Source organism: Anastrepha obliqua, chromosome 4 (assembly GCF_027943255.1).
Source record: "Anastrepha obliqua isolate idAnaObli1 chromosome 4, idAnaObli1_1.0, whole genome shotgun sequence".
Lineage (NCBI taxonomy): Eukaryota > Metazoa > Arthropoda > Insecta > Diptera > Tephritidae > Anastrepha > Anastrepha obliqua.
The window spans coordinates 63,001,430-63,026,905 of record NC_072895.1 but is presented as its reverse complement, the minus strand read 5'-3'; the positions used below and the strand labels follow the sequence as shown (position 1 = coordinate 63,026,905).

General features: G+C 36.1%; 1 protein-coding gene across 1 annotated transcript in view; it reads right to left on the bottom strand.

Annotated features, from left to right (window-relative positions):
* LOC129244186 (protein grainyhead-like) overlaps positions 1–8,734 on the bottom strand; it is a 226,443-nt gene extending 217,709 nt beyond the window's left edge. Inside the window, exon 1 of the mRNA XM_054881799.1 lies at positions 8,540–8,734. Coding sequence (XP_054737774.1) covers positions 8,540–8,595 — 56 coding nt within the window. The 5' untranslated portion in view covers positions 8,596–8,734. The remainder of the gene's footprint in view (positions 1–8,539) is intronic.
* Positions 8,735–25,476: the final 16,742 nt, after the last annotated feature.

Below are 25,476 nucleotides of genomic sequence, written 5' to 3'. Positions count from 1 at the left end.
AGAAACTATTTCCTTTAAGCTATAGCAATAATAAAAAGCCTCCCAGGGTACCTCTGACATGTACACGTTTTTATAAAAGTTCCCCGCAGAAAACGGCAGGAATGTTTAATTTGCAAGACAACAAGACGCACATCATAAGCCGGGAAAGAATATCGGTCTAAGAATTTGCCACGAATTGGTAGCGCATCATAATTATACCTATTTTGTAGTCCAATACCAACTGCTCGACTAGGAAGCATCAGCAATGATCTCTATAGAGTTCATACCCTTGGCAGGGAATTAATAATTAGTATACTCCTGCAGTAAAAAAATGGTACATTGTCAAAAAATTAAATATAAATATTTAGTGTTCTCTACTACATACAAAAGATATGCCTCAAATCGCTGCCAGGTTGTGGCATACTACTGGTCAATGTTATATTAAAATTATTACAAATTATTATTACTATTATTACAATTAAATTCTTTACCTTAGTTCGTATTCTGTAAGCAATGTTCACTATTTTATGTAATCTTTATGCACTGCATGATTCGATTTATATACGTTAGACAAGGTATGGCTTGATGACCTCTTTAAGCGGTACTAAAATAGTGCCTAACACAATTATGAATTCTGGGTTACATAGTCAGGCGATGCTACTATCAACCAAGAATGATAGATTACAAGGTTTCGAAGCAAAATTGTATGAGTAACTTCGGCTGTCACGCCATAGAGAATTTAGTAGCAGAATTCTGCCAGCCTATTCCACACGTATCCTTATGCTCTTCCAATCAGTCGTTGTTCAGACGGCAAAGAAATAAAATGAGCGAGGGCTGCGTTGCGTTTTTTCCTATGTCATCAGTGCAGTCTCAGTTTTTTCATAGACAAACAACTACTATAACCTTGATTATTTCAGCAAATCAATTGATTCCTTCAAAATCACTGAGAGCCGGTTAACGGTCTTATGTAGGCCACACCTATGCATTCTGCATATCGTAGTGATACTAACCAAGCAATGAATTACCCAGGTTTACGTGAAAAGTACTTTACAATAATGTTCTCATCTTTTTGCACTCTAATTTTTGTCAGAGGTCAGCGTACACTGGTATGGAACAAATATTTGAAAATGATAAGCCTTTGTATCTAACGAAGTAGAGTTAACTAGTTTTTAATATTTTATTTTCTGATATATTACGTGTGCCAGATGTTGCATACTTGTAAGTGCATACTGATAACTACTACTAACTACTGATAATTATTTCATTTATATACTAAAGTACTGGCTATTGTCAAGACTGATAGAATTTGTGTCGTCAATACAGAAAATAAACAAACAAAAAGAAGATGAAGAGGAAGAATAAGCAAAAGTAAGTGGAAAGCCAAGAATGTAAAGTAAACAGTGCACAGATTCATCTGCATACATTTGCACACAAAGGTTTGTTCATTTTCAGCGCTAACGACACTCAATTGTCAAATTGGCCAAGAACACAGTATGAGTAAGTAGCGGTTTTCGGATGGCGCCATCTTTAACCATATACATCGCAGGCTATTGGTGGAACATTTTTAATTTGTCTGTCAACAAAATTAGGCGTTTAGCTAGGTACCTTATGGGCCATAGTACTGAATTAAAGCAGACAAAACGACTTGACGAGACGGAACAAAATCGCGCACATGCAGCGCACTAAACCAGCTGTCGCCGTATTTAACATTTCTGTTCAATTAGACTTAAACCTAAACAATCTTTACAAATTGTAGGTTTTTATTTTCAGAATCAAGATATTATTTTCACAAACCAGTCTTCAGCGATAAAGGTCTCATCCGGCTCAGTGACTAAGTGAATAATAAAGTCATCCAATTTAGAGAGCCGATAGTCTATGAATGGCTCATCAACTACCAATGGAAACCGCATCGAAAATGCACTGTTTGGCGTGGCATAACACAGTGCTACAAAAGCGAATGAAGTAGGAATGCCTGGAAAGTGAAGTAAATTTCTGGTAGGTCTTGTCGAATAAAGAAACAAGCGAAATATAAGATGTGCCGAAAACCTCAATACTCTTCACTTACTATTAAAAAAGGCATTTTTCACAACTTTGCGTGCTTTCACTCGACTTAATTTCTTCCTCATTTTAGAAAGAAGATATTTTGACTTTTCGAAGGGTGTATATATGCTAATTAATTTAATTCATTCATTTTAGACTTTCACTGCAAAAACAATTTTTATTAACTTTCTTCACTTTTTCCAACTTTGGCTATTTTTTCTCGTACTACTTTATAAAAAGCCTTAATAATCCTGAATAGACATAAGAAGTACCTTTAATAATGATTAAGTTGAAAGTTTTTTTTTTTTGCTTTCAAAAAGCAGTTAAAACTGACTGAGTTACTCAGGTTGTCACATCTTTATCCCTCCATGCCAACAATCAAGCAAGCATTTTTGAGTTGTGTAGCCAAAAATTTTATATTTTCTTGTCATGAAAAGTTAAATGACTCAGCCAGTTCTTAACCAATTTTTGATTTGAATTAACCATAATTTTAATAAGGGCACTGTTTGTTTCTAAAATCGTTTTATAATCAAGCTAGTTTAGGGTTTTAAGTTTTGGGAAGTGTTTGGCAAATTTCATATTTCGATTCTTGTTTTACACGACAAGTTATTGATAATTAAGACTTCCCACGTAAATACAAATTGCCAAAATGCTGTAATATGTTTCAGTAGGTTGCACCAAACATGCCACACAGTACACAAAACTCTGCTTTTTTGAAACGAAGTTTTGGACAGCGAAACATTTCTAGTAATCAGCATGCAAATTGGTCGCACAAAAAAAATGTAATTGGGCAGACAAGCCAAGCCACAAACCAGATATGATTGACGACTTGGAAGCCAAGCCCTTTGGATTCATTTTTGCGCAGCTACGTCAATACTCGGCAAATTGTGACATAGAAAAGGACGGTTGTGTTAAAAAGTGGTACAAAATCTCTTGCTCAAACATTCTGAATAATTATTTGTGAATTAACTGTGTAAGTATCTATAGAGAAAACGGTTGTTTGTTGACTCTTTCCACATACTGAGACAAAAATTACCAATATAATCTATATAGGTAAAATTACTGCTGTAATAATATCGTAATGACCTGCCTATAACTGTTGAATTAACAATTAACTTTAGCAGATGGCTTTCTCGAAAGAGCTCATAGGTATTCCATAAGCCATTCGAATATGCAAAAGATCTGGAGAAAAACCGCAAAACTATTAAAAATTGTGATTTAACCCTCTAGTGCACCTAACCGAAGTCTCTGCGAGCTGAGAGAGCGTTTTTTTTTTGTTTTGCTGATTTTGCTACAAAAAATGTGATTATGAAGTCGGATTTGCCATATCTGTTTAGTAAAGAAGGGAGATATTCGAAAGGAAGCTTGATTTCAACTTTTTTTTAAATATTTTTTTAATGAATTACAATAATTTATAGTTTTATTGAAGCGAGTTATGGACTCAATATGACCATTAAAAGTATGATTTTTTCTCCCCGCATAGAAATCACCTCATAAAAAATATCTCCTGCACGGATGCGCGGAGTCGCCAGTCTGGTAGAAAGCTCTAGGGAGAGATTACAACACCAAATTTTTCGGCAAAATACAAAGATCAGCCTGTGCAATAACAGTCGGTGCAATCAGATTATGTCCTAGGGAGGCTCTCAACACACTGACACATGTTATTCCAATAGACTTACATATTAAGAAGACGGGAACCATGAGTGCATTTAGGTTAAATCAAGCGGGTCGCTGGAAAGAAAAAAAACGTATGGTCATGCAAGTCTATTATTACGAAAAACTCAGTTAACCTTAGAGAGGACTGACTACATCGTCCCGACGGTAACATTCAACAGGAATTTTGCCACTCTTTTTCTATCTATGGTCGAATGGAATAAGGGTTCTCACTAACCAACTTCTACACTACAGTCTATACAGATGGCAGTAAAATGGATTATGCTTTTGGGGGTGGCATATATTCTCATAGACTTAAATTGCAAACTCTGTGCGTTGCCCTAATGTCTGCAGTGTCTTCCAGGAGAAAGTACTGGCAATTGGGGAAGCTTGTAGGCTACTAATCGCAGATTTCTCTTTTAAGTGCAACCTCGCTATTCTTTTGCATAGCCAAGCTGCAATCCAGGCACTGGATTCAGCTACAATAACCTCTAAACTGGTGGAACAAAGTAGGAATAGCATTTCCACCGTGAGCGAAAACCATAAATTTTCCTTAATCTGGGTACCGGGGCATCGAAAAAAGGAAGGCAACGAAAAAGCAGATGACCTGACAAGAGGGGGATCTGCCATGAATAACGCTCTAGCAGAACCGGTATTCACACCATTAGGTGCAGTCAAGAATACGATTTCCCTAAAATACCTCCGAATCGCGGATTGTAAATGGAAAGACCAGACGAAACGCAGAATTAGCAGAGCGTTAAGGCCCACTGGACGCCATGAAGACTGACGGCAGTCATAGCTGGCGTTTGGTCTGTCGGAGAACAAGCAGACGAAATGGGCATCCCTCACACGATTTTCCATTTCCTCTGTGAATGCTCTTCCCTATGGAAGGACATAATGCCTACCCTGAGCAAACCACTGTTCGAGAGCCTCGAACAACTGTCTGGCTTAGATGTCAACAATTTAATAAGGTTCTTACACCGCACACACTGTATATAGTCATACCGCTAATAACTGGTAAACAAGTTGATAACGAGGATTTGGCAACAAAATGGTGCGGAAGCGCTAGTTGGATTCTGGATGAATCACCACTCTAACCAACCAACGGAGTCGGCTTAAAGCTGTAGCTCCCTCCATTTGTGGAGCATTATCAAGACGCACATTACAAGCACAAGGAGGAGCGCGGCCAAACGCAAGCAAAAAGGAGAGTTGTTGTACATAATGCCATTTCAGCAGGTTTCATTTAGATTAATATAGCTTTATAGGTCTTACTTTCTTTTGTTTTCTAAATGCGTGCACCACTCTGAAGGCAGGGCAAATACATAAGTGCATTTTTGCTATACAAACGTTTCTCATAAATGCATTTATCGTTCAAAAGCAGACGAAAATTTTAGGTTCCTCTATTTGTAGGACAACATCAAGGCGCACGCCCAACATTTGAGAAGAGGCTTGACCAAAGAATTGTAGTGAGGGTTGGCGCGTACATGACTCCCAGAAATTCCCCACAGAAAACTGTGATTTATTCTACACTGCAGCGGTATCTCGCACATCTCTCTCCTTCTCTCAATTAGAAAATAATTTATTCTAAAAATTACTACACTGCAACATCCATGCTGTTTGGAGGGTTAATTGAATTGTCACAGATCTCTGCATGTTTCGTGTTTTTGGTTTTATTTTCATGCACAGTGCATCCATTTCTATTGAATTTATAAGTAGCTGTAAGCACTTCGCGCGCGGGGAAACCCTGAACTAAATTCTGAAAATTTAGCGCCTGCAAATCGCGAATTATAGTTATAAAAATGCTAGTATTTAGTAATAAAAATGAGTACATATACATTTATCAAGACACAAATGAATATTTCACATTATTCATGCGAACTGAACGGTTTTTCATGGAAATTTATAATTCACACACGTACACAGATAAAACGGCTTAGCAATATTATTAGCATCAATGAATGTAAGCAGCCTAGATAGAGCTAGCTTGTGGGCCAGATGAAAGCACAACGTGGCAGGGGATGCAATTTTCAACGTAAAACATTAGCCACAAAGCGATGCGATTAATTAACAACTCGGCTGTCAATCAGTTAGCACATTTTGCAATGATGTTAGGGAATTTATGTGCGTATATGTACATACATTTGCAACTATGTTTTAGTATATGCATATACATTTACATGTGTGTGTGTAAACACTACATTATATTCAAATAAAAATATTGTGTCAATAGTGCGCTGATTAACAAAAATTTTTGCGCAAAATAGTGTCATTTGGCAATGAGAAATAAGAAATTTACATACATAATTCCATTAAAAATATTAAAACTTTAATACAAACAAAAACTTAATACTAATTTAAGCTTTTAATTAAATCCCTCTAGAAAATGTAAAAACCAAAATCCAAAAAACAAAAATAAGTTTGCACATCAACCTTAATAGCAGCGATTAATGACGCAAAATACACGCGGGGCGGTCACTAAATGACAAGCGACTGACAGACTGCCAGTGCTGTCAAAAAAATGAGCAAATTAGCCATTACTCATTTGCTTACGAGGCGCACTATCGATGTCAAAAACTAAAGTTACGCAAATTTTGCAAATTCAAAGGGAGAAAACTACGAATGATAGATATGAGATGTGTGGAATTTTTGAGCTAAGTAAAATGCATGAATTAGCACGAATGCGCGAAATAGAGATTAAAAAAAAATATTGAAAAATATACTTAAAAACAAAAATGCATTAATTTTTTTTTATAACAATGCGTGAAGTAAAAATAATGATGAGTTCACAAATTTGAGGCGGGCCTCAAGTGGTAATGAGCATTTCAGGTTTGATAGTGAACAGACCTTTAACAGACCTCTGCTAAAGTTGAAGTGAACCCTTTTCAATGTTTGAGTAGCAAAAACTATTAAGTAATGAAAAATTAAGTCAAATGCGATTGATGAACGCGATAAAGTTGCAAAATTCTCTACTAAAATGGAGATAATTTCATGAAGAACTTTTGTAGATTATGTAAACTGATCTACGATAGCATACCAAGATAAGCCTTTTATTCTCAAATAATGGTATATAGATATTATTTTTATTACAATAGCAGAGCAAAAGGCAGAAATCGAGATGCTGACAAGCGATGCAGTGAAAATAAATCATTAAAGTCGAACTTCGATAAACTTTCGGGCCGAGGCTGCTTTTTTAATTAGCAGGCAGGCTTAGTACGACTGACTGTACGAAGTTTGAGTTGGAACGGAAATATAGGGGAACATAGGAGGAATGCCAATTGAGCTTTACATAGGTCGTATAAAGTATGCTGACGAAGGCTGTTACAAAAATATGCCCCTAGGCCTCTTTTTTACTCTCTAGTATGCTACGATATTTGTCTATTAGTAACCAGTTCAATTGACTATCAAATTTTATCAATTGCATTGCATATACTCAAACAATTCTACGCCAGAAACTTTTGTTTAAACTTTTCCCAAAATGTAATAAACTTTAAAACTGCATACCAGCACTCCAATTGTTTTGGAAATTATGACTGAGAGCCATGGAATTTACATAAAAAGGTCGAGGAATTTGTATGAAATTAAAACATTGTATTTATGTGGCTTTTGCTTGACAATGAAAGAGAAAGAAAAATAGTCAAAACTGGTAAAAATACAGAAGTGTTATCGTTTTGTCGCGGGGTGTAAGTATCTTCCATATGTTATAGTACATACATCCATATGAACTTGAAACGTGTGCTGCTGCTCTGCAGATTTGAAACGTAGGCTTTCGTAAGAAGTGAATAAGCTAAGTAGCCAAGTAAAATAATATATATTTTTTGTTTGTTTTTTGACAAAATATTTATTTCAAATAATAAAAAAACATAATAATACAAAATTTTACGAATTAGAGGAAACATTTATCCTTTCCTGTAAGATATAGATATCTTAGTGAAATACCCTGCATACTACATTTCTTGCCAACTTTATGAGTAAAGAATAGACTGACGAAAGTTTTAAAAAGCACGACAAAGAAAACTACTGAGTATCGAAAGTAAAAACAAACACGCAAATAGGTATGGCTAAATTACAAAATAAAGCAAATGTATATGTTAATGTTTGAGTTGAACTCCTGATTATCAGATATTAAAAACCAGTAGGAATTTTTCTTGTTTTGAAATTTTTTGTTCGATGTAGTTTAGCATGATATAAAAGGTTGTTTGACTTTTTCGTGCTTTTATTTCTTATTTTATTGTTCTTGTTTTGTTAGTTTATATTTAAGAATCTACATTTACTTTTGTCATTTAATATAATAAAAAATAACTATCGTAGTATTTAGTGTAATTGGATTTATTATTTTCAAATTTGCATTTTTCATGTATTTATTTTTTTTTTAAATAAAATAAAAATTTGTATGTAATTTAATTACATTTTTTAATTATTACTATTTTTTTATTTAATCTCCATTTATTTTATATTAAAAAAAATTATTTTTTTATATAATATAATCTCGCTTTACCTTTTACTGATTTTTTAATGACCTTAACTTAATTTATTTTATTTTTTATCAAACTTTATTTGTCTTTATCTCATTTTACTTTATTTTATTGTATTTTATTATATTTTATATTAATTTTTTTTATTTCTTGTATTTTATTTTATCTTTTTTAATTATATTTTATTGTATTTATCTTTCATTTTGTTTTGTTTCACTTTATTTTATTTGAATGCATTCAAATTTATGTTTTCATTCTTTTGAGGCTTTTATATCAATTTTGTTAAATTGTTAAAATTGACTTCCTTATGCATTGTATTATTAAAATAGCATATTGTGGCGTTCTTTTATCAATTTATACTTTTAATCTGTTTTTTTTACTTATTTTTTATTTACCGTGGCTCCGTTAACCAGTCCGCATAGGATATGGAGAAAGTGCCCGCCGTATCCATGATTTTTACCACGTTGTCTACACTTCTTCGTATTGTCTACTCCTGCTACATCAACGTAACGTCACGTCACGTCGCCTTTGCTGTTGTTGTACTGAAATATTCACTACCAAATTCCTGCCAATTGGCCAAACAATGTTGCTACTAAAATTGATTTGCTCACTCTTGACTTTCTCTCTTTAGCAACGGGTTCGTAGCTTAAGTCTTTTATATTTAGTACTTGGTTTTTTTTTTGTTTTTACTTTATTTTATCACTTCATCGAATGTCACTCAGCGCGAATTCAATGTAAATTCACTCAATGCAGTCCATTTTAGTTTATTTCATGTATTCTTTGTCACTTTATTTAAATTTTTATTTCAAATTCTTGGAAATTTCGGTTACACACGCAAGTGATTGAGTTTTGTATTCAAATTTTTTTTTTTTGAGCTTCACTCATTGGTTGGCTGAAATGCTTCACTGTAATGCCAAAGGCGTATTTTATTGTGATATTATTATAACTTTGGTGTTGTTTTTTATTTGTTATACATTTGTGTGTTAGTATGAAACTGCACTTGTCACCCGCTTTACGTGGAAGATTTAATTAGATATGTTTGTATGTTTGCAATGTTTGCCAACAACGTAAAAAGTGAATTTTCTTAAAAGAATGTACACGGATGCATTGACGTAAGTTTATGCAAACATTTATTGAGTGTTTGATTTCCATTTACTATCGGGGTTGGTTGACTCATTGCTGTTGTTGCTGGTCTTGCTTTTGTGCGCACTTAGTCATAGAATATTTGACATAGAATTGAGAATTTGTGACTCTAACTTGTATTTAAAACTAGAAAATACTTCTATAATATAATAACTAAATCTTGCGTAAGGAACTTAAAAAAGGCTAATCAAATTTTTACCTAAATTCAGATGACAGCTAAATGCTTAACTCTGCGTGGTAAATTAATTATAGTTATAAGCCAGATTAAAAAAAATAATCATGAATATGGTTGCCATATATTTTAAGTGCATACATTACGGCAACATATTTCAAATAATATTAAAAGCAAGCATTTTCCATATGAATATTAAGTGATGTGAGTTTAAAAGTTTTTGATACCAAAAATTAATTCAAAGAAATATTAATTTGCCATGAAATTTTTTGCTTTAAAATTTTGTTAAAAACTTCTATATGACTATCAGCCAGAATGATTACGAAACAGGTTTTTCAAAACGTATTACAGGTAGAGTTGACATAAAATGTTTAGGATAAAACTTTTGTTAGAAATTTCTGCATGACTCTCCACCAAACCGTTTACGAAAACATTTTTCACAGTACTACCTATGGTGAGAAATTTCTACATAAGTATCAACCAGAAGGTTTTTGGAAACAGAGTTTTTTAAAAACTTATTATAGGTAGGGTTGCCATAAAATATAAAAATTAGTTAAATTATAGTTAATCAGAAAGGTAGAATATTAATATGCACATACAGCATTATGAGCAGAGTTCCCATATGATTGCCTTAGATAAAATCATATTGAAATTAATTACAAAAAGAAAGAAAATTTAAAAAAATAAAACAAGAATAAAATATTCCATCTTAGTATTCATTGAAAACTATGCTTTAGCATTAATTAAAAAATTAAAGCTAAGCTGTCTTCGCTCATGCAACTTAAAACATGAAACCGCAAATGTGTGAAAAGGATATTACGAAAACTTCGCAAGTAGAGGAAGTAAAAAGTAAAGCAGAATTGATTGATTGTTATTGTTGTTTTTTTAGCATATTTTTATTACTACGATTCTCGGGCTACAACACTTCTTTAATCCAAACTTTGAAAAGCTCAAATAAAATTGATTAAAAAATTTCTGGAAATTTTTTACACCACAAAAATAGCAACGAACATTTTAGAATAAAAATAATATTTATTTTTTTTTTAATTTATTTTAAAAAAGTTACCGATGAAGGTACTCAATATTAAATGCAAATGCACACAAATTGTAATGCTCTAGGCAATTGCACTGCTGGTTTCGAAAGCTGATCTTTTTCCAAAATACCACTTGGCAAATCTATTTTGCTAAATTTTGTGAACAAAAGTATTTTAAACTAACTTGTTATACCAAAAAAAGGAAGGAGCAAAAAAATAAAAATAAAAAAAAATAAAAAAATTTAGTATCTGCATTTTCTTCGAAATAAGTGTGAAGATTAAATATAATGTTATATAGAGGATATTAGTTTTATATGTTTTTTACCTGAATTTATTGCAAAATATTTAATTTCATTTTTTTTATTTTGTTCCATTGTATTTAATTTACATATTTTAGTATATTCTAATTTAGTTTATATTATTTTAATTTTTGTTTTATTTCACTTTATTTATTTAAATAAATAAGCAGCCAGTTTTAATTTACCTTATTTAAGCATATTTTATTTTATTTACAGTTCTTTTTAGTTTATTTTAATTCTATTTCATTCTCTGTTGTTTTCTTAGTCTATTTCGTTTCTTGTCTAAATTTTATATCTAATTGAAATTTCTTAAACGTCCAAAACTCGTTTAGCAATTAATGCGATTTTTCCATCCAACTTGAAATGCCCCAGGCAATTGATCTTCAAGTGTCAATTGCGCTGCTTGCTCCAATTAAAACACTACGCATCACAAAAACCAGCAGCAACAACAACAAATGCTTCAACATATATCGCCGCATTAATAAATCGTCATAAATACAAATATTAGTACTAGTTTTTTTCCTGGCTTTGTTTTTATTATGTTTTTATTATTATTTACTTAATGTTATTTTTGTTGTTGGTGGCAAACAATTAATGAAACAAGTAAGACCGGAGCGGGTCAACGCAATCGCGGCAGAAGCAACCACCAGCAAAGGCACAAACAGGCAGCACCGTTACATGCGGTAGCCGACGCACAAATAAGCGTGGCTAGCCCAACTGGAAAATCCCGTTGATTTGCTGACTGACCAGCTGGCCGGCTGTCTGGTTGATTGGTTGGTTGGCTGGTTGACTGGCGGGCTAGTTAGCGGCTAGACCGTAGTGATGCTCATTAGCTGAAGATGCAGCAGTAGACTGGTGTCGGTTGTTATTGTCGCTGATAATGCGTAGACGTTTGTCATTACATTACGTTTTGTCTGTATATCAATTAGTTTGTGTTTTTTTTGTATTTGATTTTCTTTTAATTTTTTGAAAGCTTAAATAATTGCTGAAAATTTGCACAATACCAACACACATACAAGAAAATGCGCGCACTATCACTACGTATTCAAATGCATACAAACAAACGTGTTGTTGTATTCGCGCGCCGTCACCAAGTAAATATTTGAGCGAATTCGTCGTCGTTGCCGTCGCTGCTGTCGGTGTTAGCTTTGCGGCTCGCCATTCACAACTGAAGACCACTTTGCGCATTCGCCAAACCAACAACCAAAAATCCAACAACTAACAACCAGACGGTCAGCAAGAGCAACAAAACAACAGCGCCAAAGAGACAACCGAATAACAGCTAGTCAACCAGCAAACCAGCGAACCTACCTGTCTGCCTTCCAGCATCCGCGCAATCACCAATATGTGTGTATAGAGAATTTGTGTGCGCCTGAATGGCGCGAATTCGCCGCGATGCGTACGCGCCTGCGCAACAGTCCCAACCCCAAACAAAAACGGTATCGGCGTTGCCGTGTAAACAGCAAAAGCAACAGACTGGCTTGCAGCATTTTGTTCGGGTCAATAGCGTTCCGACGCAGTCGTAGTTACAGTTTGTTATGCGTCGGCGTTGACGATGACAGTGAATGCACCTGCGCTGCAGTTGCGCTATTCGTTCGATCATCTTAGCATGCGCTCTCTCACAGATTTCGTGCTCTCACACTCATCATACCTAAAATGCATTAGCGGCGCAAGCGCATAGCTCCTGCCTGAGTTTCCTTGTTTTTTGGTTGGTGCAACCTGTGTGACGACAGTCTGGTTGAAATTGGTTCGATTGATTCGATACGCCTTCATGATTGGGTTCTACGCTGCTGCATACACGTACTCGTGTGTCGCATATGCTGCAGACGCACTTGTTGCTTATTGACACTTGCAGTATATGAATGCTTTATGATGAGGGTTGAGTAGAAAACTTCTAGTAAGGTGATTGTGCTATCATATATTTGAACGGATCGATAAACAAGAATTCTTATAATTTATTTTCAATAACTTTGAAAGGGCGTTATTTTCAATAACTTTGAAACAGCTGTTATTTGCAACAAACAAAGAATTTCTTTATTTTACAACACGAACGACACAGTTCGAAAGCCATTTTGGGGGCGTAATAATTCCAACTCCACTTATTAAAAAACTTCTGGAGTATTTTAGATTCACAGGTAAAATTTTGTTATGATTTAGTAAAATTCGTATACATAAGTATACCTCATCGAATTATCTACTTGATACACATACAATACAATTTCACGAGGACTACTTTTGTAGAACACTTCTACCTATTAGCTCTCTCTCATGAAATCATCGTCTTGATTATTCTATACCCCTGCGATAAGAGAAGTCGCTAGAGGGTTAAAATGTTCTAAAAAACATGTAAACAAGTATACGCAGAACTTAAAATGTTACAGAAAATAAGATAGAGCAAATAGTTTCCTGAAGTCATGCAATATTTCTTCATGCTTTCCTTCATTGCCATTGTCATTACGAAATGAGCTGAGCTGCTAATCCAACTGTTTTTAAATCTAATCAAAAATACATACAGTCTAGAACGCTTGTAACATTGATCGTGATTAAACTTCGGGCCTTACCCATTTCGAATTCAATAGAATTTAAAAATATCCATTTATTACGTACCTGAAACGAAAAGAGAAAAAATTTATTAGATTAAAGTCAAAAAGAAGTTTCTTAAATATAGAATCATCTTCAATGCAGTGGTCATATTCGGCACAATAATCGAATATTAAGGAATCCTAAATATAAAATGAAAAAACTATAGCAACTTGTCTCAGTGCAGCAATTACACGTTTTGCTCTTACTTCCCATCGACTTTTCTGTTACTTGCATCGCTACTCAAAGGTGAAAGGAGGTTGGCCTCTGAAGGCAGTCTCTGAAGAGACATGGTGATATTTTTAGACAGTTGACACTGCATTTCTCTGAACTTCGGACAGATCTCTCTATGGCCAAACTGAAGTTGGAAGGTCGTGCCAGGGGAATCTTTCTAAGTAGGCAGGATTGGAACGAGGACAAAATTTGTACCGATGCTTATGTCTTCACTGGCGGTTCTAAGATGGAAACAGGAGTCTAAGCAGGGTTTTCTCCAAATCAGCCAATTTATCTGTTCCGAACCTGCCGAATGCTGCTACTGTTTTTCAGGCAGAAATCTTTTCGATCAAGCTGCGTTCACTGACGACGCCAAAGCGCAGACCCAAACTGTTCAACTCCTTTAAAGAGAAGATCAAATCTCTTGGGTGTGCATTTTTCTGATTTGGGTTCCAGGTTCCAGTCGACTGAATTGGTCTCAGAGACCTCCTACCCGGCCATCGGCATCCCCCTGACTATTGTTAAAGGGGAATTGCACAACTTATTTCTCAGGAAAGCGCAGAACAGATGGAGCTCTATTTCTTCATGTGCTATTTCAAGAACTTTTCGACCCCAGTACAATAGACGCAGGACTTAGAAAGTCATGGGAACTTTCAATCAATTTCCACACTCACAGCTCTATTTACCGGTCATTGGATGATCGGCACATACGCAAAAGAGAAAGGCCTGTCAATTAATCCCCATTGCAGAACCTGTTACGACCTTTCAGGGAAGGAGACTATTGAGCACTTTCTCTTTAAATTTCCGGGTGGTGATCTATCCTAAATACTATGAATCTTCTCCATTACATCAACAGCTCTGGTTGACCGTAGATATCTGCCGTTAGAGGTCTCAAAATGGTATCGAAACGGCGCTTTAATGATACTTGGGGAGTGCCAGACCGGCACTTGAACCATTTTACCTACCTACCTAACTAGGACTTATTGACATATTTTGGCAATTTATTTGTTTCTTATTTAGTTTGAATAATTTTTTTTTTTATAAAAATGTATTTCATTCTTCTACAAAATCCAAATTCATCAAAATTTTTACTTTTTAATTTAATTTTTTTGGTTTGAGTTTTTTAATTTTTAATTTCCCCCAGCGGTCGTATGCGTTTTCTCCATATATCGATTGCTCGATTTTTTATATGAAGAAAACACTCAACAGCGTTCAAGGACCCATATACCTCCTTAAATATTTTACACTATTTATTTAGAAGCCTATTCACTACTTTACATTAGGGATGGCGATGGCGTCGCATAAATTCCAAAAAACCTACTAATGACCTGACTTTGCTCAATTTCACAACATAAATATATAAATATGCGGTGGTCCATATGGTGGTTTCTTCTAAAAAATGGAAAAAATAGCAAAAACTATTATTTTTTGAACGTTACTGGTTTATTCAAAATAGCAAACATTCCATTTCCTTAATATCACCAAGGCGACTCATAACACGATTACCGAACATGGCGTGCAAAAGATCAATTGTGGCACGGCGTGCCCTCTTGCTAAAACCAAAGAACGTCTACAAAAAATTGCGCATCAATCCTTCGTAACGCTCACCGTTAACTGAAATGACATTTTCAGCACTAAGAAGTTAGTTACTCAATAGCTAAGAAGCAATCGCAGTTGGAAAGGACCACACACCAATCTTATTCAAATTCGGTTTGCAGACAGTTACTATGTATTAACAAGCGGCTTACTTAAGACTTTGCCTGCTGACACTTTAGTAAATGTGTACTCTTATCTCTTGTACAATGGGAGAGTCAGATGTGTCTTTACGATAGTACCAACCTGAAAGAGACTTCATGTACGCAGAGGTGAGCTACTTACTCTCGGCGACGAATATTAGAGTTCATCATGAGCAAATCAATGCTCCCTCCACTACTACGTTCTAGACTGCGTGCATGTAAATTCCTTTAGAATCGGAATATTCGGAAAGGCCTCTTGTCCCAGCCACCCCCTATAACTGCGTGCAAGCTATGTCCATTGCCTGGTTTTTAAATTCATCTAATTGGGCAATAAAATTTCGATTTATTTCTGTTAGGCCACCAATGGCAGGCACCTTGTTTCTCAAGGACCAGTAGCAGGAAATATCGTAAAATCGTAGCCTTTAATACATTATTTATGATAGCTCTCAAGATAGGATGTTCTAATTAACATTTTCTTAATTCGTTTCAAAGAATTTCTCAAGAAGCGCATTACACTCGTACCGATTTGAGGAGTTTTATTTTGTCCGGTCATTATTATATCGCACACAAACACAAACACATACAAAAGGGTCAGAACTCGAAAAATTACCAATGTTATAGAGAGGCAAAAAACAATTTCTATAAAAATTATTGTACTATTATTGTCCAATTAAGTTCCATAAAAACGAAGACCTTATAGAAAAAGAACGTTGCACTGCATTCCCTACTATCAAGCATGATTTTGAAAATAAATAAGATCTGTCAATAACCACACCCTTCTCCCATCCGATTAAAATTATGATTTCCATCGGAATCTCGTTGCGTTCCCTATGCAACGCACAATTCAAATACTTACGCTTGACTTAGGGTATGTAAGTTAGCATTTGAAATAGGCGACCACGCCCATTTTCTATATACAAGTGCCTTTCAAAATTGACAATATGCGATATTTTTATAACTAAACACGAACGAATGCTAAAATTTAGTACTAATAATATTACACCAGAAAGGGACATGCTTTTGATGAAGTAGTGAGTAGAACAACGTTTTACATGACTTGGCAGCACTACACTATTTTCGTTTTGATAAACTGTTATGCGCCTACACTGCTTTTCCAAACATGACGCCAGGAAGTATGCAAAATATTATATAATAAAAACATATCCCTACTCATACTCGAAAGCATTGGCTTAAGCATGTTGCTTCTGCGCCTTAAAACATTTCGCTTGAATATCACTAAACAGTTGTTATTTCACATGGAAATTTTTTGGTTAGCAGAGAGCGGAACTCTCTAGCCATCAGACAAGTGGCGAACCCTAAAGCAGCTAAAGACACTCTGTTAACTGGAAGTTACAACATGCGTCGAACATACATATATAGGCTTACACCCTTTATTGGATGTTTGACCGAGCTTCTCCTCCTATTTTTGGTGTGCATCTTAATGGTTTCTTTACAAACCTACAGTTTTAAACCGATTCCGAACGGCAGATATTTTTTATTAGGAGCTTTTTCATAGAAGACATGCTCTCGAGAGTTTGCCATTACCTTCAGAGCAACGATCGCTATTAGAAACAATTTTTTCTATTATTTGATATTTCATGGCAATTGAGTAGTAAAGTCCTCTCTCGACGAACAAAACTAACACTCTACAAGACTCTCATCATAGCCGTCCTAACGTATGGCGCAGAAGCGTGGACGATGACAACATCCGATGAGGCGTCCCTTGGAGTGTTTGAGAGAAAGATTCTGCGTAAGATTTTTGGACCTTTGCACGTTGGCAACGGGGAATATCGCAGACGATGGAACCATGAGCTCTATGAGCTTTACGACGACATAGACATAGCGCAGCGAATAAACATCCAGCGGCTACGTTGGTTGGGTCATGCCGTCCGAATGGATACAAACGCTTCGGCTCTGAAAGTATTCGATGCGGTACCAGTTGGTGGTAGTAAAGGAAGAGGAAGTCCTCCTCTGCGCTGAAAAGATCAGGTGGAGAAGGACATGGATTCACTTGGTGTGTCCGATTGGCGCTGGTTAGCACGAGAAAGAAACGACTGGCGCGCTTTGTTAAACTCGGTCAAAATCGCGTAAGCGGTTATCGCGCCAATTAAGAAGAAGAAGATATTTCATGTCCTGAGGTGCGCCGAATATAGACCGTGAGAAAAATTACGGCTCTTTAAGAATTCCTCTAGTTTTCACTATTTTTCTTCCCTTTTTCTCTTGCCTTTTTATAAAAGCATACACATTGTCTATAAAAACCATGCACATCCAAATTGCAAAATTTTAACAAAAATTAGAAAAAATCTACAAACTATCACAGAACCATCGTTTTTAATTGGTATTTTTAGAAAAAAATTCTAGTATGCAGTTTTATAGCCAATTTAGCTCTGGCCTAATAAAATGCAAGTGTGAAGCAGTTAAAAAACCTCGTTGATTGCTGATAATTTTTTCGTGATGGTGTTGCACATTTTCTTCATATAAAAAAATTTCTTAAATTTGTGTCGCGCATAAAGTTGAAACTAGGATTTATTTTGCTATTTCATAAAAAGAAGAATGAGACTTAGAACAAAATAAAACAAAAATAGTGAAAACTGGTAAAAAATTTTGAGGTGGTATAGTATTTTCGAAACTGATACAAAATTCAGTTTCCTTCAAAATTATACACTTTTAAAGCTTTTTTCCCCCCTTTTTGTAATTTTCATAATTTAGACATACCTATATATCAAGTTTTAGCACTGCGTTGAGTGCCTCCAATTTCATTTCGCCAGTTCACAGCATATTTCGCTATTTATTATTATTCTTTTTTTTATTACAAGTTCAAGTATTTTTTCTATGAAATTTCGCAAATTACAAAATCAACTCAAACTTCAACTAATCAGCGGGGAAATCAAATATTTTGCAGTTGCTGTGGCAAGCGGTGCCATTTTAGCGCGTGCGCTTTCAGTGGCATGCCACAAAACTGTCAACGTGCATAAGGCATAGCAGACGCAGTGGCGTTGAAGCGTGTGTTTGTAGTGTAGTGCAACGTGTGGTGTTTGTTGTTGTTGGTTACTAGAAACATTACTGCAACAACATACCGCTATTCAACAGCTCAATATGCAACAAAACAAAATCGAACTGCCGCGACTGTCAATGCCACATTGTACAAGCGACAAGTGCGTGCAAATTTATGAACTAGCTCGCGCGCTTGTCTATGTGTGTGCGCATGTGTGAGCTCGTTGCACGCACTTTTTAGGTCATGCCCGCGGCAGTGGCTGCATCCACAACTGCCACAACCGAGATTCGGTGTAAGTGTGGTGGTGGAGTGGTGATAGCGTTGGTGCTGGTGTTAGTGCGTTAGTCGCTTTCGAACGGTGCTTTGCAACCAATTTTGGAGGACTGCTAGTAGACGGACTTAAATGTAATAAAAAGAAGTGCAGCAAAAGCAACAAAAACCAGACGAAATCAAATGAAATGAAATGAGTGAGCACTAAATATGGTTGTTTCGGTGGAGTGATAATGTTGATGGCCAATGTTGTCAGTTTTGTCGATGTATGTATGTATAGTATGTAGATGTGGTCAATGTAGTCAATATAACCAACGGCAGCAGCCGTTGATGGCAGTGACAATGATGATGGTGGGCCGCATGAAAAGAGGTTGGCAATGACTGGCAGGCTATTTGGCTGTGTGGCGAAATGACGCACGAACAGACGAGCAACAACTTTTTTCCTTGCACGCATTCTTTTGCAACATAACAGTTGCTACGGCTGTTGTTGTTGTTTTTATTATTTTAAAACTGTGATTGTTGTTGTTGTAGTTGCAGCAGCAGCAGCAACAGCGCACCTGATTTGGTCACAACGCAATTGCTGGCACGCTGGCTGTCATCGTCGCGTAGCCATCGCCATCACCAGCGCCATCGCCGTTGCCGTTGCCGTTGCCGTTGCTGTTGCCATTGCTGTCCTTATAGCGGGAAATTTACGCAAAAGTCTTTTTACTCAATTTGGTGACAAAAATTACACAAACAATCACAGCGACATGAATAGGCTGCTGCTCCTTGCTGGGACATTTTCATCATTATAAACGCAGGTGGCGAAAGAGGGCGATGCCATGGCTAACATCGTTCGTTGTCTGTGCGCTGTTGTTGTCTTCAATGAAAGTTAATACAGGAAAAAATAACAATAAATATGAAAAGTTTAGTAGCTCACATGAAGTCAGAGAGACCGTACAAGTGACTGCAACAACTACAACAACTTCAATAATGAAAATAATAACAATAAGCGATTTATTGCTACGATAACTGTAAATATAAATAGTAACGGTAAAAAATATGTATTTTACAGTTGGAGCGGACGGGAGTGTGCCTCCCGGGAGTGTAACGATTTTGGCATTTGTCGTTTGACATAAATAACAATTATCTGGCAATGCCAAGAGCTGCGTACAAACATTGGAAGTCGAGTAAAACGCCTTAAAAAATATCACCTCGAAACTAAAATACTAGAGCTTGAACAAAATGTTATTTATTTTTGGTATTTTTTTTTTATTTTATGTCAGAATTTCACTTAGTCAGTTAGCTGGGCAGATAGTGATGCATCGATACTTTTAGTTGTTTATGGTATAGCAAAGTATCGATTATCAAATAAATATCGATAAAAAAGTGTCGTGTATCGAGTAAAAACTTTACATTATAAAAATCAGTTAACTTTTTTAAACTTTTTTTATGCAATAGAAATCAATTTAATTTTTTTCATTTTTCCTAATTCAAAAATTTAGGCCTTCATGAGCCAACAGGATGGTTGAACCTGACAATGGCGATAATCCATATCACCCTCTAATAGCGGTCGCCTCTCTACAGGCAATGACAAACCTCTGAGTGTTATTTCTTATTTAATTATACAATAATATTGTTATTTTTTATAGAAATGTAGTTGAATCTCCTGCAAAAATCACATAAATTCAAGTTCCACACTTTGCGCAAGTTCCAAAATTTTTAATAAATTCCCATCAAAACTTCACACTATTTTAAGCAGAATTTCTTGAAAATTTGCGGCACACAGTTTTATTGCCCATTCGATTTTGGTATAATAATGTGTAAGTTTCAAGATTTGCGAAAGAATTTTACATTAGGGTAGAATATATCATACATATGTTAGGTTATATAGATAATGTTAGGCTTGGAACCTCATTGTGACATCATTTGTTTGGCTTGATCTAATTTCAAATCAGGTCAAATCACTTCATCTCGCTAATGAAAGATGAAAATTGTAAATGGCTACTGGCCAGAGCGGAATAGTCGCAGGTCAGGTCTAATTCTAATTATACTCCCGCCATGGCCGATACATCATTACAAGCGATTGCTAGAGCCCTCAGAGATATTCAACAAACCGACCAACCCATGGGTAGCAACACCCATTCTGAGCTTTTAGGCAAAGATTACCAGTTGCATTAAATGCAACAAGAGCGGATGAAGTAAGAGCAAGCATGGGCTCAAATCCTCTTTCTCGTACGCAGGAATTAGGAATAAACTAAACAAATTTCGCACTTGTGACCGTCAAACAAAGGGAGACATAACGCAATGTGATAGCGGATAGGCTTCAAATTTTAACGAAAGTACGCACTGTACGAGTATATCCTACGAGAAACTAGAATTGATTTGCTTGCATTAGCAGGGAGTAAAATTTTGAGCTCACGCGAAATGATACTTTAAACAAGAAATATATGTGTATATAAAATAAAATTAAAAATTCTGCGGGTTTACATACGTTAACTACTACTAAAGAACGATCGAACTTTGACTTCCGCCTTCCTTGGCCCCGAAATTTCAGTTCGACTTCGCTTCGGCCGCACCCTGGCCGAACATTTTGGTTACTTTGTTTAAAAATGTTATCAACTTTAATTTTTGTAACATATTTTGAAAACTTTTTATTAATAAAACCACTCAATTAAAAAAAAACATTTCTTGTTTAATACTTGAACCTTTTAAAAGATTCGGTTCGGCTTATACTGATTTTGGCGGAAGTTCATTTCGGTTCGGTTCGGTCTTAAAAATCAATGTTCGCTGGTTATCTAGTTATTACAATAAAGTGTATATAATTTTAAGAAATTATGGCTACAAAAAGTTCAATCATTAGTTATTAGCTTTGGTGCCATCTACGCCATTTCGTAGCATACACATTCGCGAACGTTTCAACTTCCCTCAACCTCTTCACTAGAATGCATAAAGAGTAACGCAGAACAGCAATTATTTGTTTTCTTCTTTCAGACAATTGGTACTACAGTCTTTGGCAAACTTTGTGATGGAGCGATACTCAGTTGAACAAACGCGACGCCAATTTCACATCCAAACGTTTTATGAAAATGGTCGTTCTGCAGGAAGTGTATTTCGCGCTTTGCGTGAAATTTTCAGTCAACATAACCAGTAAATAGAGTCGACAGTCAACACTTTGGCGTACTGAAAATCTACATGACGTCATTCAAGAGAAAACCTTGACCCCCACAACGTTTTTGGGCTGGCGGAGCAATCGCTCAATGGACTGAATTAGATGGCATAGGCTTGAAAAAGTATGGTTTCAACAGGACTGTGCTATTTGCCACACAGCGACACCATTGCACTTCTTTCACTGGGTGTACGTGCAACGTAGCAACGCGACATATTGCATGGTTTCGACTATTTATTATTTATGTAATTTTTAATTACTTTGTTATAATTATATACATAGTTTGTAATACAACAAGGAGGAAGGCGGATGGGTCCGTGTGTAGAATACCACGCAAGTGGGGAAAGTACCTGATTACCATTAACTTGGGAGTGGCCAGAATGATTCTTCTGCATACGGTCCAAGCAGCACGGAGCTTCTGGGCTTAGTGCAAGTATCCTCTGGGTAGCTTCCGAATACCCATTCGAGAGCGAGCCAAGCTGAGAGGGCGAAGCATCCCAGGATTGCTGGTAAAAATCCCCTCCAATGAAAACACAAACAAAGCTTCGGATGAGAACTTCCTATACTGATAACGACCCCTGCAACTTAGGCGTATAATTTGAGGGCTTGCACCTGGAATGTCCGATTCCCTAATGCCTCCGCCTCTGCCCGGACAGTTGATGTCCTCGCAAGAGTAGAGGCTGACATAAATGCCATTCAAGTCGATGGATGGGGCACGGCAAGAAAAACTTAGGACCTTGTTACGTCTACTGCAGCTATCATGAAAAGAAGCGCAAATTCGGTGTTGGATTTGTTGTGGCAGAGAGACTTCGTCCCCAAGTACTGTTGTTCACTGCGTGGACGAGCGTCTCGCAATAATCCTCATTAAAGCGATATTTTTCAACATCTCGCTCATTTGCGACCCGCCCCTATGGAAGAGCAGGACGAAGGCTATGCAAGACGACTCTGCTCAATAGCAGCAGCGCCATGAGAATTGGGAAGGACCACTCCGAGCCGTTTGATAGCAAACGAGGTTTCAGACAGCTTTTTTAACCTTCTATTGGAGAGATTCGTGCGAGCCGCAGAACTTAATCGCTCAGGCACAATCTTTTATAAGAGCGTACAATTGTTGGCGTATGACATCTTCGGCCTTAACAACTGCGCTGTTAGTTCCGCCTTTTCCAAACTGAATAAAGAAGCAAAGCGAATGCTCGAAATTCTTCCTGAAATGGAGAAAATGTACAAGACCGCGAGCAAAAACAAAAATTTCTAAAATCAACCCTATTTTTCAGATACTTCAATTTAGCATACAAATTAAATTAACTTTAGCATTATAGATACGAAATTTCTTTAACAATTTTGGTTACAAAGATTAAAACTTTCTTTTTTATTTTTAGAAATTTTCGTTTATGAAAAATGTTGATGAAATTTTTTGAATTTTTTAAACTGTTGCACATAGCTCGACACTATAAGTTACACGATTTTTGTCGTATTATAAACTATATTATTACAAAACTATAGTAAAAACTTTGCAATGTGTCGAGCTGCTATAATATTATTGTGAACAATCAATGAACGAACCAAAAAATTATAAAAAACATTGTTTAATCAAATGCATTTGCATTTTATTATAAAAGGAAATCTGCGTTCTTACTGAATCACTCTGTAAATGTTGGTCTCTCATTTTTTATTTTTATTTTTCTTATTTTTTTTTCTAAAGTTTTTTTTTTTTTTTGTTTTTTATATTAAAGCGGCATATATATATGTATATCGCTCTTACTATCCACATGATTGTTACTATCCACTGTTGTTACATTAACACGATCCTTGCAACATGAAACTCAATACATGCAGCCACAACTATTTACATGTATGTACATGTATATGTATCTTAACAAGAGTAATGAGCGTATCTCATAGTGTAAGCATGAAAAGCCACACGCCTGCCATATATTTGTAAATATAGCCGTATACAAATATTCCCAAGTACGTGTGTATGTATTCAGGTATAAATATTAAGTCTCCGCTCACGCCTTTTTGATTAAATAACGGCAACGCTAACAATCACCCCAACGACAATATTGGAAGCATTATCAGCAACTATGTAGCATTGCATTCGGCCGCCATAAAAAAAGTGATGTAAATAAAAAAGATTTATAAAAAAAATAAATAAAACAAAATAAAATAAAATAAATTTATTCAACTCCAATACGATCGAATGCAGATGAATCAACAAAGAAGGTGGGGCGTTGCGGAGATTGCCACAGCGACGAAGAGCGCTGAGGCAGAGTTTTGAAATGCGGGCGGGTATTGGTAAAAAGTGAAAGTGTGTGCCAAAGTGACTACAAAAAATCAAACCAAAAAATACCAAGCAACCGATCGAACACCGTATCACACCGTATGCGGTTAGAGGCTGTTGGTTATGCTGGCTGCTGGCTGCTGACTGCTGGTGGTCGGCCGTCGTCCATTGTCGCACCTGCGTCGCACACCAAACGGCACATTGATTCTGTGGTCACACGCGGCGGCTGCTGCCAGTGATGGTGATGTTGATGTGAATTCCATTTGCTGTTGTTGTAGGCATGATGCACTTGTGGCTTGATATGCCTACTGCATAAATACATATATATCCACTTGCGGACATATTAAACCACAATGAAGGTAATCTTCTACTCAGCCGCTGAAGCACGGATGCCCCCACTTGCACCGCAGTCACCACACTCCTGCATGCCTCATGTAGCCATATAGCTGGCAAGTTTTTAATGCAACCACGTTGCTTCATCTGTTGCTTTGTCATACTGTTGGGCGCATATTGGTGTACCCATCTCCTCTTCGTCTGCTTCATTTCTTCAAAATATTCCATCACGAAAAATTCCGTCGTTCCCCTCTTAGTTGCTGTATTAAAAATTAATTTCGAAATAAAATATTTTATACATACAAGTAATACGGATACAGTGTTATGTTGTTGTTATTGCTTTTATTGTCGATTTTAAAAGCACTCTTGTAGTTTTAGTTGTTATTGTTACTACAGTTGTTGTCGTTGTTCCATGTGCATTTTTCTGACCACGGCGTCTGCGGCGTAAGGTTTCGGGTGTCAGCTTGCAATTTATCATCATCAATTCAATTTATTTTTTTTTTCTTACACATAAGCATGCATATGTGCATATGTGTGCGCGTTCTGTTGGCCTGCTACACTGAGAAAAGTATTGAATGATATTTTGAAAATAAAATACAAAATAAAAAAGGCAGTGAAAAGATTGCTGCAAGTGTAGATATGAGTTTGAAATTTTGAAATTTTTAAAGTTCTTCAAAGCTTTTCCCAAGATATATGAAATAGTTAAGAATGCGCCTAAAGTATGCAAGACCAAGTCAATTGAATTATTACGGGGAAACAAAATTTCGATGGTGCAATTTGCGCTATTGGCACTGTTGCATATTTCTAGGCGCACTCTATTTGAATGGCACCACCGCCACATTCGATTGGTTCATGTGTGACTAACATGCGCTTGAGCGCGTGCTCAAGACTCACTATGCTGCAAAAAGTGTTTTTAATATTAGGAGCCGCTCAGCAAACAACGGAAAACTTCCAGCACGAAAATGATAGAGCTCTCTAGTTATAGGATGCGCATCACATACCAGAGAAGTGGCACGGATAAAAAGCTAGTAACAGATATAAAGGGGCAAAAGTCACGCCGTAGTTAATAATTCCTAGACGGTAGCTTTTTTATGTCATCTTTAACATTTGCCGTCGATTTTTAAGAAAAAT